The sequence below is a fragment of the Equus quagga genome, chromosome 17 (assembly GCF_021613505.1).
Source record: "Equus quagga isolate Etosha38 chromosome 17, UCLA_HA_Equagga_1.0, whole genome shotgun sequence".
Lineage (NCBI taxonomy): Eukaryota > Metazoa > Chordata > Mammalia > Perissodactyla > Equidae > Equus > Equus quagga.
The window spans coordinates 51,016,913-51,033,405 of record NC_060283.1 but is presented as its reverse complement, the minus strand read 5'-3'; the positions used below and the strand labels follow the sequence as shown (position 1 = coordinate 51,033,405).

The 16,493-nt window shown below is 37.2% G+C and overlaps 1 protein-coding gene across 5 annotated transcripts in view; it reads right to left on the bottom strand.

Moving 5' to 3' along the window:
- USP37 (ubiquitin specific peptidase 37) overlaps positions 1 to 16,493 on the bottom strand; it is a 96,617-nt gene that overhangs the window by 64,703 nt on the left and 15,421 nt on the right. For all 5 annotated transcript variants that reach the window (XM_046643167.1, XM_046643164.1, XM_046643166.1 and 2 more), the window contains 5 exons: positions 15,270 to 15,370; positions 12,490 to 12,668; positions 12,059 to 12,136; positions 6,404 to 6,501; positions 4,658 to 4,742 (listed from right to left, as the gene is read on the bottom strand). In XM_046643167.1, coding sequence (XP_046499123.1) covers positions 4,658 to 4,742; positions 6,404 to 6,501; positions 12,059 to 12,136; positions 12,490 to 12,668; positions 15,270 to 15,370 — 541 coding nt within the window. The remainder of the gene's footprint in view (positions 1 to 4,657; positions 4,743 to 6,403; positions 6,502 to 12,058; positions 12,137 to 12,489; positions 12,669 to 15,269; positions 15,371 to 16,493) is intronic.

The following is a 16,493-nucleotide window of genomic DNA, read 5'->3' as shown; positions in this document are numbered from 1 at the left end:
TCTCATTGTTACGTTATTTCACATTTTCCTGATTAATACCAAAGTTGGACATATTTTTGCAACTGTTTGCTATTCTCTGAATTGCTTTTGTGCACCCTTAGTTTTATACTGAGTTCCTACTGATCTGTAGTTTTCTATATATTCTACGTCATAATCCTTTGTCTATTATATATATTCTAAGTTTTAAGTTTTTACATAAATTTATCAGTCTTTTATGATTTCAATTTTTGTGTCTTGTTTAAGAATCATTCTGTAACATAAAGTCATAGAAATGTTTTCCTGTATTTTCTCTTAAAAGTTCTAAATCTTGTTTTGCCTTCTACTGGACTGTTTTTTAAAATATGTTGTAAAGTAGGAATATGATTTACTTTCTTATAAGGAAAAATCAATCATCCCCAAATGACTTACTGTCTGGCTAGGCCATCTGTTAGCCACTGTTAGGTTTTTTACTCAAAAAAAACACGAACTGTGAAATAGAATACTGAAACAGAAAAGTGTATAAAAATCAAATGTGTGCCACTGTGGGTGGGATGTCCAAAGTGAGGAAGCTGTGCATGGAGGTGGACAGGGGCCACATAGGAACTCTCTGCACTTTCTGCTTAATTTTGCTGTGAACCTAAAATTCCTCTAAAAAAGTTTATTAATTAAAAAACAAAATCAAGTGTGGAGCTTAACAAATTTTTATAAGGAAAACACCTATATAATAACTATTAATGTCAGAAACCCCCAAGTGCCGCTTCCCAATCACAACCCTCTTCTCCTACCCTAAAAAGTTATCATTAGCTTTCTATCAGTTTTATCCTATACTATATACTCCTAAACATTGTAGTTTGGACAATGCAAGGTATATTTGTTTCTATCCTCTTGCTCTCAACCTTTCCACAACTTTTTATTGTAGTTGTTTCTCTTTTAAATAGGATATAGATTATTATTCTTCCTTTAAAATCTATCTTTCTCTTTAACTAGAACATTTCATACATATTGATATTTAATGTCATTACTGATCTAGGTTAATAACTTTTGATATCCTTGTCTACTAATTCTATCATCTGTGCCATTTCTGAGTCAATATTTATTGATTAGCCAGCCCCGGCGGTTGAGTGGTTAAGACCTGGTGCTCCCACCAGGGCAGCATGGGTTCATTCCAGTCAGGGAACCACACCACCTGTCTGTCAGTTGTCATACTGTGGTGGCTGTGTGTTGCTGTGATGCTGAAAGCTACGCCACCGGTATTCCAAATATCAGCAGGGTCATCCATGGTGGGCAGTTTTCAGTGGAGCTTCCAGACTGAGACAGACTAGGAAGAAGGACCTGGCCACCCACTTCTGGAAAAACTGGCCACAAGAGCCCTATGAATAGCAGCAGAACACTGTCTGATAGAGCACTGGAAGGTTGAGAGGATGGCACAAAAAGACCTGGCAGGGTTTCTTCCACTCTGCTGTACACAGAGTCGCTAGGAGTCAGAATCGACGGCACTAACAACTGATTAATATTTCTCCTCCTTGTGAGTTGTATTTTCTTGCTTGTCTGTATGTCTAGTAACGTTTTCTTGGATGCCAGATGTGAATTTTATCTTGTCAGGTGCTGGATATTTTTGATTTCTACAAACTTTCTTGAATTTTTGTTCTGGAATGTGGTTAGGTTACCTGGAAAGCTTGATCTTTTTGGGTCTTGCTTTTAAGGTTACGTGGGAATAGCACAGCAATTAGTCTAGGGACAGTTTTTCCTCACTAATGAAGCAAGACCTTTCTCAGCATTCCAACTGCTATTAGGAACAGGAACTATTCCTGGCTTTATGTGAATTCCAAGTATTATTCCTTCAGATCCTTCTCGGTGGTTCTTTCCCTGGCCTTGGCTAGCTTCCTCACGTGCATAAGCTGATCGGCACTCAACTGAACACTCAAGAGGAACCCTCTGCAGATCTCTGCAATTCTTTCTCTCTGAAGCTTTCCCCTCTGGTACTCTGCTCTGAATTCTAGCTGCCTTGGCCGCCCTGGACTCCTAGCTCCATTTCCTCAACTCAGGAAGAGCACTTGGTTTCCCCTCCTTGTGTGGGAGCCTGGGAACTTTCTCTAGGAAGCAAGCTGGGGCAGTCATGAGGCTAATTTCATTGGTTTCCCATCTCTCTGGGATCACTGTCCTTTACTGCCTCATGTCTAATATCTTAAGATCCATTGTTTTATATATTTTATCCAGGTTCTTAGTTGTTTCATGAAGGAGAATAATCTGGTCCCTGTTATTCCATCTTGGACGGAAGTGGAAGTCATCTTTAACTTTTTGTCTAACTTAACTTGTGGTCTGCTGTCAAACAAGAAAAGGAACTTAAAATGTTTCAATCTCCCTCTACTCTTTCTCATTCCTGTATTTCTTATTGCCTAATATTTTATTAAACTTTTGCTTTTAATCCTACCATACCCTCATTTTATAAAAACTATCAAAATGTATTTAGATGCATAGAATAACCCCAGAAAAATATTAGTTAACAGTAGTTGCCTCTGGAAAGAGAAAATGAACAACCAGGAGTTAGGAAAGAAAGGGAGATCTACTTTTCACTTATGCATTCCATAACTTTTAAAGTTTCTACCATATCCACTTAGTTATAAAAAAGAATAAATTTTATGAGTATTTAAATTTTAAATATCTTTTAAAATTTTTTTGGTTCATTGATATTTCTTACTTCCACTCCTTCCTTTGTTCAATTTTCTTCTTGCTGAATAAATTCTGTTTTTGTCTATCTGAAACAGCATTATTTGACTTCATTCTTGAATTATAATTTAGCTAGGTATAGAAATCTTTGATGTTATTACTCCAGTGTCTTCTATTGCTATTGTTGCTAATGTCTGTTTTCCTTTTATAGAGGATATATTTTCTTTCTGGTAGCTTTTAATTTCTTTACTCATCACCTTCTACAATGTGGATTTTTTTTTTTAAACATTAGCTGTTTGGCATGTGTTGGGGATTTTTCTTTTTTTGTTGTTGAGGCTTTTCAATGTGGGGGCTTTCATTATTTTCATCCATTATTTCTTTGACAGATTTCTTGCCTTTATTCTCCTTAGTCTTTTTTTTCAAAATGCTATTAAACATGGAGGGTAGACCAAGGAGCTCAACATAAGTCTTTTCATTTCATTCACATTACCATTTCCTCTCTGTGCTGCATTCCACAATCATGCCTTCTTGACATACTTAGTAGCTGCTTTAGTCTGGATCTCCAATCTGCCTAGGACTTTATGTCAGGAGTTCAGAATTCTTGCCCCTCTGCAGGTAACACTAAAGAAGACGCCACTCATTGCAACTCCCATTTCTGTGTACTTGCTCTCTGCTAAGGGAGCATTAGGCCATCAGGACATTTATGGTTCTAAATCCGGGTAGTTATATACAAGTGCTTTGCCTTGGTTTCCTAGCACAGAGAGAACTTCTAGACATCCAGCTTCATATAAAAAACCCACACCTGGGGTCCCTGAGCTCACAGGATGCTCCATGCCGGGGGCAAGCTCTGGCCTGGGGTCATGTTCAGTTTCCAATCTTATGTTGGTTTTAAAGGCCTAGCCCTAAATGCTTGACTACAGTCTGTGTTTCCCTGTGCCTATGGCTTCAGCCTTTATTCAATGTTAGTTTCTCACTGATCTGGAAATTTTCACCTTAGTTTTGAGTGCAGCTTTGCATTAAAAAAATTTTTCCCCTTCAGTCATTCCTATGTGCAATGAATATGCTCATTCTATTATTTTGAGAAGAAATTTGTACTGTATTTAATAAATCATTTGCAAACTACAATTAGGCTTTTTTTAAAACTTAAGATTTAAGATTCTTCTAATAAGCAGAAATATGTCAAGCTTCCTCTCCCTTAACTTCAAATAACTTAGTTACCACTGTAGTTATAAAGTGCTTGACCGATACCACCCAAGAATAAATATACAATGTTAAATTCTTTATTTCACCTTAATCATTTTATACAAATAATCTAGATGTCTTTACCACTGTGAATTAAATTCTAGTACACAACAAAACATGACTTAGATAGCATCTCTATTATATGCCACCACTACCCTCACTTTTTACATTTACTGTTGCCCTTCCGTGCTGCATCCCATGATCATGCCTTCCTCACAAGCCAGTAGTACTTATCTTATATATTTACATCCAATAAATCTCAAAAAATTTTAATCTACATTCATAGAATCAGCAATTAATTTCTGACTGGGCTTTTCCAGTAAAAGATATTCACTAATGTGAAACTTTTGTTTTTTAAAGAAAACGTCTTAGCTTTTGGTAGGTAGCTTAACAGATACACAGGCCAACAAAGGCAACTTAAACTTGCCTTGGAGAAGAGATCTCAATATGTTCATCACTTGGGATGGTGGAAAATACACTGGTCTAGAATCTACCTGATCACACTTACAGCCACAACCTGTGGCCTCAGTACTGCTCTTCCTAGACCTCAGTTTACTCATTTGTTGAAAAACTTAAAAAAGAAGTGCTGAACTAAAACATTCCTAGACTACTTTCTAACTAAAATGTCATGAGTCTATGATTCTCATCAATTGTGTTATTTTAAATTAGGGTATTCACTTGGAGCATAATGCACAGCCTATTCCATCATTCAATATTCTGAAGACGAGAGCTCTTCAAGTTCTTCACAAGGCATAGAACCAATGTGTACCTGTCTAGATTGGTGCTGCCAGAAGAGTAGTCCTTAGATCCAGCTCTACCACCATAAAAGGATGATGACTGCAAAGGTAAAAGGCCTAAAAGACAAACAAACACAGGGAAAATTTAATTTCTAAATTCACCATTCAAGTTCACTTAATAATGAAATTTTATGCATTGGGCCAGTTTATATTTAACTCTTTTTTCCCCCGTTCTTTTCATCAAAGTAACATATATATGCATGTTAAAAGATCAAATACTGCGGAAAAGGTTCTAATAGCAAACAACATTCTCCTGCCCCAAAGCTTCATAAATTTTTCTAATTTCTAACCATGTTTTGAAACTTAGTTTTCCTGATTTCCTCCATAACACTACATAAAGATTCTACTATGTCTTCATTCAGCCACTTTAAATAGCATCGGCTCCCTATTATGAAAAACTAGAAAGCGCTCACTTACATCACCCCTACTCTTGTTATCTTTTCCCCAACCAATTAGTTGTACTACTTTAGTTAAAACGGAGTACTTAAAGATGTAATAGGCTTTAATAATGTTGAAGTTAAGATAACATCTTACAGAAGTTGATGTGGAAGAGGATGAGAGAAGAAAGTAAGTGGTCAAGTGGTAAGAAGGTTCATGGAACAAAATGTAGACATTCTTAGTGTGTTCAAGTTAACTTTGTAACATTAAGTACTCCGTTTTCTAACTATAGGTTGATTATAAAAGCTAAAAACAAGTTAGTGGAGTTTACATAATGTATTATTATTTCAGAGGTAAGAATAATATTAGAAATACTTCCTTCTGTAGGAGTTACAGGATGCTACAACCGTGAACCACTAAAAGGAGACTGTTCCTATAGTCCTGATCAAAATAATTCTCTTAAACTCTCAATGTATCAAAATCAAAATTGAAGCTTGCTTCAATTTAATTTAGAGTTGACATAATATTCAAATCAATACCAGATATCTGAGTCTCTAAGGAGTTCAGAGGATCAGAGAGATACGTTAAGTGTAGGAAATACTGAAAAAATTCAGGGACGGTATAACTTTTAGTTTTGTAAAAATAAGGTACAAAGTGAGTTTAAACAACTGCTCTAAGGGAATAATTTCAAGATTTTCTGGAACTTATAATAAGTAGCAACGCTGATGAACTTTAATTTTAACCACTTTAACTCCTTGGATTCACTATAATGTCCAGGTACTTGGACAATGACAGAGCTTAATTACAGGCAGTTAAACAGGGAAGAAGCTAATGCCTAGATTCTTTGTAAACAGAATAAAAGTTTCCTTATATTTCTAATTCTTTAAAAATGTTTTAGCTGAGGGGCCGGCCCCGTGGCCGAGTGGTTAAGTTCGCGTGCTCCACTGCGGCCGCCCAGGGTTTCGCTGGTTCGGATCCTGGGCATGGACATGGCACCGCTCGTCAGGCCACGCTGAGGCAGTGTCCCACATGCCACAACTAGAAGGACCTGCAACTAAGATATACAACTATGTACCAGGGTGGATTTGGGGAGATAAAGCAGGTAAAAAAAAAAAAAAAAGATCGGCAACAGTTGTTAGCTCAGGTGCCAATCTAAAAAAATACATATATATATATTTTAGCTAAGTATTAGATACAAATTGGTGCCCAATAACTAGTACTGAACTATGTCATATTTCTGAATAATGTAGAGAGGTATGTCCCAGTTTAGGTTTTTATTTCTAGTCTAATACGATACATCATATAACAAATGAGTATCTTACATAAAGACCAATACTTACCTGATGTCCTGTTCTCTTCTGACTGTTTCAAACTCAGCTGCTTCTCTCTACTGCTGGTTAAATACTTTCTTGAGGGATCTGTCATAGCCTTGTTGTTCCTACAGTTAATAATTTAATTCAATGTATAGGTGTATAAAGATACACTTCTTAATTTTAAATAGTTGTCATTAAAAAAATTTACATTTTGAGTCCCAATTTCATTGATTTGCTTGAGGTTAGGCTACAAGGTGTTAAAGCCTCAAGCGGTCAGAGAATCATGAAAATAAGCTTTCATTACCAAATCAAAAGCCAATTCAATCCATAATCCTGGTAATTAAGCAAAAATGAAGGTGCATTTTCTTTATACAAAAGTAAAACCAGAGACAGCAAGATTATATAGATTTTCTTAGCCAAAAGCAAGACTAGATGAAATGATTCAGCTACTAAAACCAAAAGAATCAAGTAAGAAGTATCAAACTCTATACTGGATAGGTTTAAAAAGTAAACCAAAAACCAAAATGTTTCAGTCTCTATAATTTGAAATACTATTTACTGAATGTCAACATCATTTCAATCCATAATGATGACACTATTCTAGGTTCATGAACACAAAGTTAAGTCAAAATGTCTTGAGCCCCATTTTCCCCCTCTATTATTCCCAAATATCTGAAACCATATAAGCAGAGTGGGTCCATTCAGATAAATGCTGATCCTTTGATTAAAATTGCTCATTTTAGGAGCACCATCATGAATAAAGCCTGCAGCATACAGAATAGATGCTTCACCCAGATTCCCTCTGACCCCATTTTTGTGTCCTTTCTTCCACACCAATTTAGGTATGTTTTCAATAACAGTACCTAGAGTTATTCACAGGACTGTCCTCAAGATACTAGAAATACTCTGCCTGCCTCTCAGAGAGTCAGAAGTAAGGTCAGGTGATGGAGTATGAGTATAGAAGCCCAGCTCCTTTGCCTTGAATTAGACCAACTTTAAGGTGAAATTTATTAAAAAGATGATCTCTCTGGGATTAGGATGAAGCCTAACCTCTGAGTGATTTTTGTCTGAGATCATACTCAAACTTCGTTTCCTGTACTTCACTGTCTTGCTTTCCCTGCTCTCTTCCTGGTATCTCCTGGATGTACTCCTTTAAAAATCACTTGCACACTAACCTCCATTTCAGGGTCTCCTTCTGGGAAACTTGATCTACAACAGTTGGTACTAGAAGTGGGCCTAGGAAGGACGCTGTAAGGACAAGATTCTGGAATTGGATCACTTGTTTGCAATGGCAACAGAAATCCTAATCCTGGTGGTAAGACCTCTAGTATCTTATAGTGTTACAACTACTAAGATTTTTCATCTGTAGCGAATTGTGACGAGATAAAGCAGAAAAGGATATGGCTCATGCAATATCTCTAGCATTCAAGAAATGTGGTAGACTGCAAAATGGATCTTGCTGGGGTTATAGAAATGTTCTGAAATTGGATTATCGTGATGGTTGTACAACTCAGTAAGTTTACCAAAAATTATTCAATTGGACATTTAAACAGGTGAATTTTATGGTACATAAATTCTACCTCAATAAAGTTGTTTAAAACGTGTCCCATGGGGCCGGCCCCATGGCCTAGTGGGTAAGTTCAGCATGCTCCACTTCAGCAGCCTGGGTTCAGTTCCCAGGCGCAGACCTACATCACTCGTTGGCGGCCATGCTGTGGAGGCGACCCACATATAAGCTAGAGGAAGACTGGCACAGATGTTAGCTCAGGGTGAATCTTCCTCAGCAAAAAAATAAAAAATGTCCCAAATGATTCCCTTCCTTGTGCCCAAGCCCCCCAGCAAGTAACGCAGTCTATTTCTCCATCCCTTAATGGGGCTGGCCTTATGATTTCCTTGTCCAAAAAGAGTATGATAGAAATAACGTATCAGTATAAGTCCTGATCCTAAGACTAAAGGCACCTTGCAAATTTCCACTCACTCTCTTGGAACCCCGTGAATAATTCCTGGCTAACCTGCGAGATGATTAAAGACACATGGCCAATCACCCTCATCACCCTAACCAGTAGTCAGTCAATGCCCAGTCATACAAGCAAGGCCATCCTGGACCAGCTGACCCCTAGCTAACAAACCAAGTGATCACGGATGCCGGAGAAAATGAGAGAATCCAGACACAAGTGGCCAAGCCTGGTCCAGATAAGGAGAACCACTCAAGTGACCATTGACTCATAAGCAATAATAAATAGTTACTATTTTAAGGCCCTAAGTTTTAGAGTGGTTTGTTACACAGCAATAGATAACTGATACAAGTGATACAGGGTAAATAATAATCATAAAGACTATGGAATTGGTTGGTTGTTGCTATGAGTATTGATCGACTCAAGAGAGAAAATGACAGGCTCAGTTGAGCCAATTACCAGCTTAAGAATAAAGACACCATATAGACTTGCTCACCCAAGGAGAGTTGCTGCACAGATGCTTAGGATTCAAGACCAATACCATGCTGTCTACAGCAGAAAATGATACATCATTGATAAAGTATGGCATACTACTCCTGGCAGACTACTAGGCCCTGGAAGAGACTGAGCATCTGACTGTGTCATCAAGGGACTACGCAACCAGAGCTAGCCATCGTGAGCTGGGTGCTATCACACTCACGAAGTCGTAAGAGCAGGAAGTCACAGGAGTAGTCCATCATTAAATGGAAGTGGCATATCTGGGATTAGTTCCAAGTAAGAGGAAGAGATAAAAGAATACACCTCACGAGCATTTCCCATGACCAGCTGAAAGAGGAGGAAAAAACCTGGGCCCGATACATGGATAAATCATCTCAGTATATTCGTACAAGATGAAAATGAACTGTTGCTGCACTATAGCTCCATTAAGGGACTGTCTTGAAAAGACAGTGGTGACAGGAAATCCTCCACTGTGCAGACTTTGAGAGGTACACCTCATTATCCAATTTGTGTGAAGAAAAAAGTGGATCAATGGACTCCTGGATTGTGGCAAACGGTTTGGATGGATGGTCAGGGGCCTGGAAGGAGCAAGCCTGAAAAATCAAGGAGAAATGATTTATGGAAAAAGTATATGGATAGCCATATGGAGTGCGTACAAAGGGTGAAGATCTGTTTTGCATGTTAAGGTTCACCAGAGAACTCCACTGAAGAGAGATTAAACAATCAGGCAAGATAACATGTCCAGTAGATGCCAGCCAATCTCCATACTCAGCCATCCCAATACTTCCACAAAGGGCCCATGAAGAACAGCCATGGTGGCAGAGATAAAAGCTACGCATGCACCCTGCAATAGGGGCTCCCTTTCACCAAGGCTGGTTTAGCTACTGCTGCAGCTGAATGTTCAACTGGTAAGCAGCAGAGACTGACACTCAGCCCCTGATCAAGTACTATCCCTTAAGGGAACCAACCAGTCATCTGGTGACAAGCCGACTACATCAGATTCCTTCCACCCTAAGGAAGGGCAGCCATTAATCCTGACTGACATTGGCACATAGCTTAGGTTAGGTTTTGCCTTCCCTGCCTTGGCCACATTACTATCTGAGGGCTCATAACTTTTATAGTCTGGGAGGCAGACCTCATACTCACCCAACCTCTAGCTCTAAAGGAAAAGAATGAGACAATTAAGAACACTGCTCTGTTAGTGCTCCTCAATGCTTTCAGAAAGATCCTATTAGAGACAGATAAATTTGGGCAAGAACTAGCCAACTTGCAATCAAGGAGGAAAAGAAATACATCTCTGTGCCAATGGCCTAGTGAGTTGAGACCACACAGGACCAAAAAAATCCAATTGCTTCTGATTCACAAAATGAGGTAATGTTAAGAGGTAACTGCAGTAGTAGTTTTGTGGAAAAACTTTGATGTTAATATTAGGGGAAACTGGGTGAGGGGTTTACAGGAACATTGCATATTATCTTTGCAATTTTTATGTAAATCTAAAATTATTCCAAAATTAAAAGGTTTATTCAAACAAAAAAACCAAAACAAAAAAAAAAAATTGGCTCCAATTCTTCCACAAGCCTCTAAAAGTCTGTTTATTCTACCTTTAAAGAAACTTCTAGACTTCTAAAACTTCTAAATTTCTAGACACTTCTAAATTTCCAGAACTGCACCAGTATGACGCAGGCTACAAAAGCTGTGTGGTCCAAAGAGGAACAGTCTTCAAAATCCACTTCAGCTATGGCCTTGAAAGATAATGGACAAAGGAAACCTACCAGACGGCAAAGTCAGGAGTCATATGGAGCACAATGAGCAAGGGTTTCTCCCAGAGGATAAAACACAGACTGCTACATGGGCTAATCAAGAACTTACTCCACAGCCTTCATAGCCTTCACAATTTCTGCTTAGCAAGATTTTATCACTGCTATAGACCAGTGACTCCTCCAGTTTCCTATTCTTGTCTTTTCTAAATGAAATTTTTATCATGGTTATCATCTGCCAACTCCAATGCTATGTGTATGGAGATGGGAGAGGGGAATGAAGATTAACTTGCTTTTTAGTTTTTAGGTACCAGACCATGAGGTGCATGGTCCAAGGCATACCAGGAGCTTATAGAGAGGACTGGATATCACCCAGAGATCCTGGACTCTGAGCTGGATACAGTGACTAAACGAGACTGGGAGGTTTTCTCCATTAGGATGAGTGTAAGAGAATGCATGGGAAGAATGATACAAGTAGAATTTGGGCTAGGCATATTTTCCAGACTTTCTCATAACCTGATATAGCCATATCACTAAGTTCTGGTCAATGTGATGTGTACAAAGTGGTGTGTACAATTTCTAGCCTAGGGAGAGTCGCATGCCCTCCCTTTGCTCCTTTCCTCCTTTCTACCAAGAGGAATGCAGACATGACAGCAGAGGCTGAAGTAGCTATCTTGGTTCACAAAATGGAAGCTACTTATTAAGGATGGCAGACGAACAAGACAGAAGTAATCTGAGTTCACGGTGATTGTGGTTTCAGATACCACACCAGTCCTACCACCTACCCAGATTTTTACATCTGCTACAGCAACAGAACCAAGATCTCAATTAATATATAAAGTTTCTTTAGCTTTTCCCAACTCCTTTCTGGTGACCCCTTGACCTTGAATATTAATTAAGGTATTAAGTGATAACTGTGTAATAAGTTTTCTCCCCCAAAAGATGAAAAAAAACCTCTCATGATGAGGAAGAGGATTACAAGCTGGTGACTGTCCTGCTGCAGGTCTACCCTCTTTTGTTTCACCCAGAAAACAGCTCTAAAAGACTGATGCTCCTTGTGTAGAATCTATGTAGAATTCACATTGTTTTACTCCTAAGCTAACTTTTCACATGAATAAGGTCAAAAAAAAAAATTTACAGGTAAAAGGAAGAGGGAAGGAAGGGGTGCACATTAAAAGAGCAACCAGCAAGAAACACTTACTTAGAATTCTTTAGCTCTATTCTTACTTTAAGTATTACAGATAAAAAAAGGTAGGATGGGAGAAGTACAATGAAATGAGCAAAGCAATAGCCAGAGCCAAATCCTCTCTAGTGAGCCTATAATCTATTGTCACCAAAATACTTGAAACTCTGCTCTTCTATCTTGGAATTCCCATAAATTAAACACCATCTCCCCAATCTTCTCTAGTGGTTGTAATTACCAACAAAAGAAACACCAATCTAGTGCCATAACGGCTCTTAAAGCAACTTACGATGATGAATCATTTTCCTTAGGGTAATCTTCATTCAACTCTGAGCCAGATGATAGCATTCTTTTCCTCTTTTCAGTCCTATGGAGAATAGAGGAAAAAAAAGTTATTTAAAAAAGTCATAATTCACACCATTGAAAAGTATAAACCAATACAATCAAGGAGAGGAACTGTGACTATTACTATCTCATTCTCTACACATTTAAATCAATATACTGGATATCTGCATGCTCACTATGTGTCACTGACATAAACCACATAGGACAAAGACTAATTATCTACCAAAAATGCCCTCTATACTTTCTTCTTCTAATACATTTTGCCCACTGTACAATTTTTCTTTTTCTCAAATTAATAGTCTTTCTTAAAAGGCCTAAAAGACATTTATAAACAGGCAGAGCTAATGACTGAGAAAGAAAAGAAGTCTTTCATACCTATTTTCTAATAACCCTGATCTAAGAGGTGTTGATGTAGACGTCAAAGGGGGAATCGTCCGGGTGACAGTTATTCCACTTCCTGCTGCAGTCTTAATCGATCCTCTACCTGGATTACTGAGAACTTTTCGAAATGGAATATCATCTTTAGTTTCCAAACTTCCTCTTTTTGAAGAGGCCTGTAAGAATAAAGTTTAATATAGCTAAATCTTCAAATTAGTTGGCATACTTTTAGACCAGTGATTCTCATGTCAAGAACTTCTAAAAAATACCCATAACTGGAGACCCATCTCCAGAGATTCAAGCCTAGTTGGTCTGGGGTGAGCCCCATGCATCGGTAATTTTTTTTTTTGATGAGGAACACTCGCCCCAAGCTAACATCTGCTACCAATCCTCCTACTTTTTTTTTTTGTTTGAGGAAGACCAGCCCTGAGCTAACATCCATGCCAATCTTCCTCCCTTTTGTCTGCGGGACACCTCCACAGCATGGCTAGTGAGTGGAGCAGGTCTGTACCCAGGATGCAAACCTGTGAACCTGGGCTGCGGGAGCAGAGCATGCAGAACTTTAACCACTTAGCCACAGGGCTGGGCCCCATCAGTAATTTTGTTTAAAGCACTCTAGGTGATTCTAACAGATGGTCAGTGTCAGAAATTGAGCTTGATACTTGTTTTCCTGTAGTACTCTTGTAAACTTAAAAATTCCATAGCATACCTGAAGGCAGAAGGGAATTTGCTTTGAATTACTGATTAAAAAAAAAAAAAAGACACATATACAAGACTACAAGACATGGTTTTAGTGACTAGCATGAAAATACACCTTTAGAGGAAAAAAAATCCAATTATGATTATGATAAATTAAGTGACGCAGATGTGAGAAAAAGGAACAATGACATTCGGTTGCCACAACTTAAATGCCAAGTCACATGTACCTCACTTGGAGGAATAAAATAAATATATGTAATGATGGGGAGAATGAGAGTGAGAGAGAGTCCACTGGCAGAAGATGAATCAAAGAGTCTACCTTAAAGACACAGCAAGAACATTCAGAGAGAAAACAGCAATTGAAGCATATTAGTTGGGAAACAGTGCTCTCTACCAGCATTCTGCCACATAAGTTTTATAACTCTACATTAAGTAACTCTACTTGTGATTTCTCTGTGGAAGGTATTTCCAACTACTTCCTTTCCACAGAATTACAATCTTAGGACAGGAAAGAAAAAATCTCAGGTCATCTGGATGAATGGTTTGAAAAGTTAAATTTATTTTCAAATGGGTGATACATTCTCAAGATTCAAAAATAAAAAACTATTATCAAAGCCATATACTGAGAAGTCTCATTATCACCCCAATGCCACCCACCCAGTTCTTCCACTTTGCATTCTTCTACCCCTTATAAGTATTCTTCTGTTGTTTCTTTATGCAAATGCAAATCAGTATTTTATTCTTTGTTACACAAATTGTAGCATACTATATGTATACTGTTTTGTATATTTTTCAACCTTTTTTGACCATGACCACATAGTAAGAAATATTTTACATCACAACCTATTACACATACATATAAATAAAAGTAAAACAAAAGTTTCAGAAAGCAAGCCTCATCCTTACTATGTACAATAACTTCTCTATTGTTTTCTATTTTATTCCTTTTTTAATACTAGTCACAACCCACAAAATTGATTTTATAATTCCACTAATGGGAATCACTGTTCGTCAAAATAAAATATTTGCTTCTGCTATGTAAGTTAACACTTATACATTTAAATATTCCAACAGTTCAAATTTCTACGTATCAATGGATGAGTCTCCTAGTAATTATGCTGAGTGAAAAAGTCAGACAAAAACATTACACACTGATTCCATTTACATAAAACTCTAGAAAATGCAAACTAATCTAAAGTGAAAGAAAGCAAACTAGTTTTGACTTAGGGATAGGGGCCAGAGAGGGAGTGGGATAGAAGGATTACGAAGGGGGATGAGGAAACTTCTAAGGGTTATGGCTCTGTTCACTAGGTTGATTATGACGATTTTACGAGGATCTATGTAAGTCAAAACATATCAAATTGTACACTTTAAATATATGCGATTTTCTGGATGTCAATTATTCCTCAATAGCAAGTCCCATGGATGACTAAATACTATTTATGAAACAAAAACTATTTAAAAAGCAAAAAGAAGACTTCAAGAAAAAAGTTTGGTATCATATAGCACAGGGGCAAAGTTCCTAACGTGGAACAGACCCAAAGGGCATCACAGAAACAACAGCAGCAAACATTTACAGGATTGTTAGTACACAGTATCCTGGGCTAAGCACTTTTACCTGCATTATCTCACAGCAGCCGTTAGAATATCATTGCTGTCTCAATTTTACAGATGAGTACCAAGGCTCAGGATACTTAAGGAACTTCTCCAATGACCCACAGTCAGTAAGTGGCAGCACCAAATCTCAAACCTACAACTAATTCCAAAGCTATGCTTTTTAAAAACTACACTCTACTGCAGTTCATAATGATGACCATGAGGCATCGAGTAAGTTAAATTATGTTCTGTAAAAGTATATGTAAGAAGGGAAGAATGTGATAAATTTTAGAAAGATTTTCATAAATATAGTTGAAGAGAATAAGATGGCTGAAATGGTAAATTTCAGGTTATGTGGAAAATACCCTTGTAACAATGCCAGAATAAGGTATTACAGCCTAAGTTCCTCTTCCTACAACTACCTTATAAAATGTCCATGAGTATCATATTTTTAAAAGCTAAAAAGATTCAAATGAACATACCTGATTGTCTGAGTAAGAAAGCTGCCTGTTTGTTTCCTTCTGTGAGGTCCTGCTGCCCAGAATAGCTCCAAAACTACCAGACCCCTGAGAGGGTTTCATGGCTGGTGATAAAAAAAAAAATTCCCAAATCACTTACTTTAATAAAGAGATTTTGTCATTATTATTATAATACTGAAGAGAGAGAAGCAGGAAAAAGATAAAACAAAGTCCTTACAACCAATTCTTTCTGATAGAAAGTACATCTGATATACATAGTAAATAAAATTTAAAGCTGAAGTCTCAAGCAAAAAATCAAACAACATGCAAAAATCTGGGAACATGTAATAGAAAGATAAAATTTTAAATGCAAAAATAAAATGGTAGAAATTCTCCTATATAAATATCTGATAATTAACAATAAAGAAAAGTTAGTCACTATCTATCTATGGCAGGAACACTGACACCGGAAGCCAAGCAAACATGTCAGAACAAGTGACAGATACACTTCCAATAATGAATACTCCAAAACATTCTAAGTTGAGCAAATGGAATAAATGGCTTCTAGTCCCAAAAAATCAATGCTAGTTTAAAGAACATGCAAGGTACTGTATAAATATGAATTTGTATATATTTTTTAAAGTATTTTATACTTTAGTCAATTTCCCACTGATGATCATTTGGAATGTTTTAATTTTTAAAAATTGCAAACAATGTTGAACATCCTTTCACATATCTTCTTGCACTAATGGAATGATTTTTGTAGGGTAATCTCCTTAGAATAAGAATTGCTGGGGTAAAGAATGTATAATTTTAAACTAAACTGATATTACCATTTATTCCTTCAAAAAGTATCTCTAAGTTCCTAAGTATCCTCCAAGTATATGAGAGTATCTTGTTTCCCCTCACAATACTGCCAATGTGACAGTAAGAATTCGAATTTATTTAATTATTGGTGAAGCTGAGAATTTTTTTGTGTTCAAAGGCCATCTGTTTTTGTTTCTGAATTTCCTATATGCAGTTTTTGTCCATTTCTCTACTGGGTTGTCTTTTTCTTACTGATTTGGAAAACAGGTGTTTATAACATGTCACTTTATAATACACATCACTTTATAATATAAATTTATAATATAATATCCCTAATATATAACGATATTAACTCTGTCACTGTGGCCAGTATTTTCTTTGTCTTTTTTTTCCCTTGCCACAGAGATCATTTAAGTTTTTTACACAAAGCTATTAATCTTT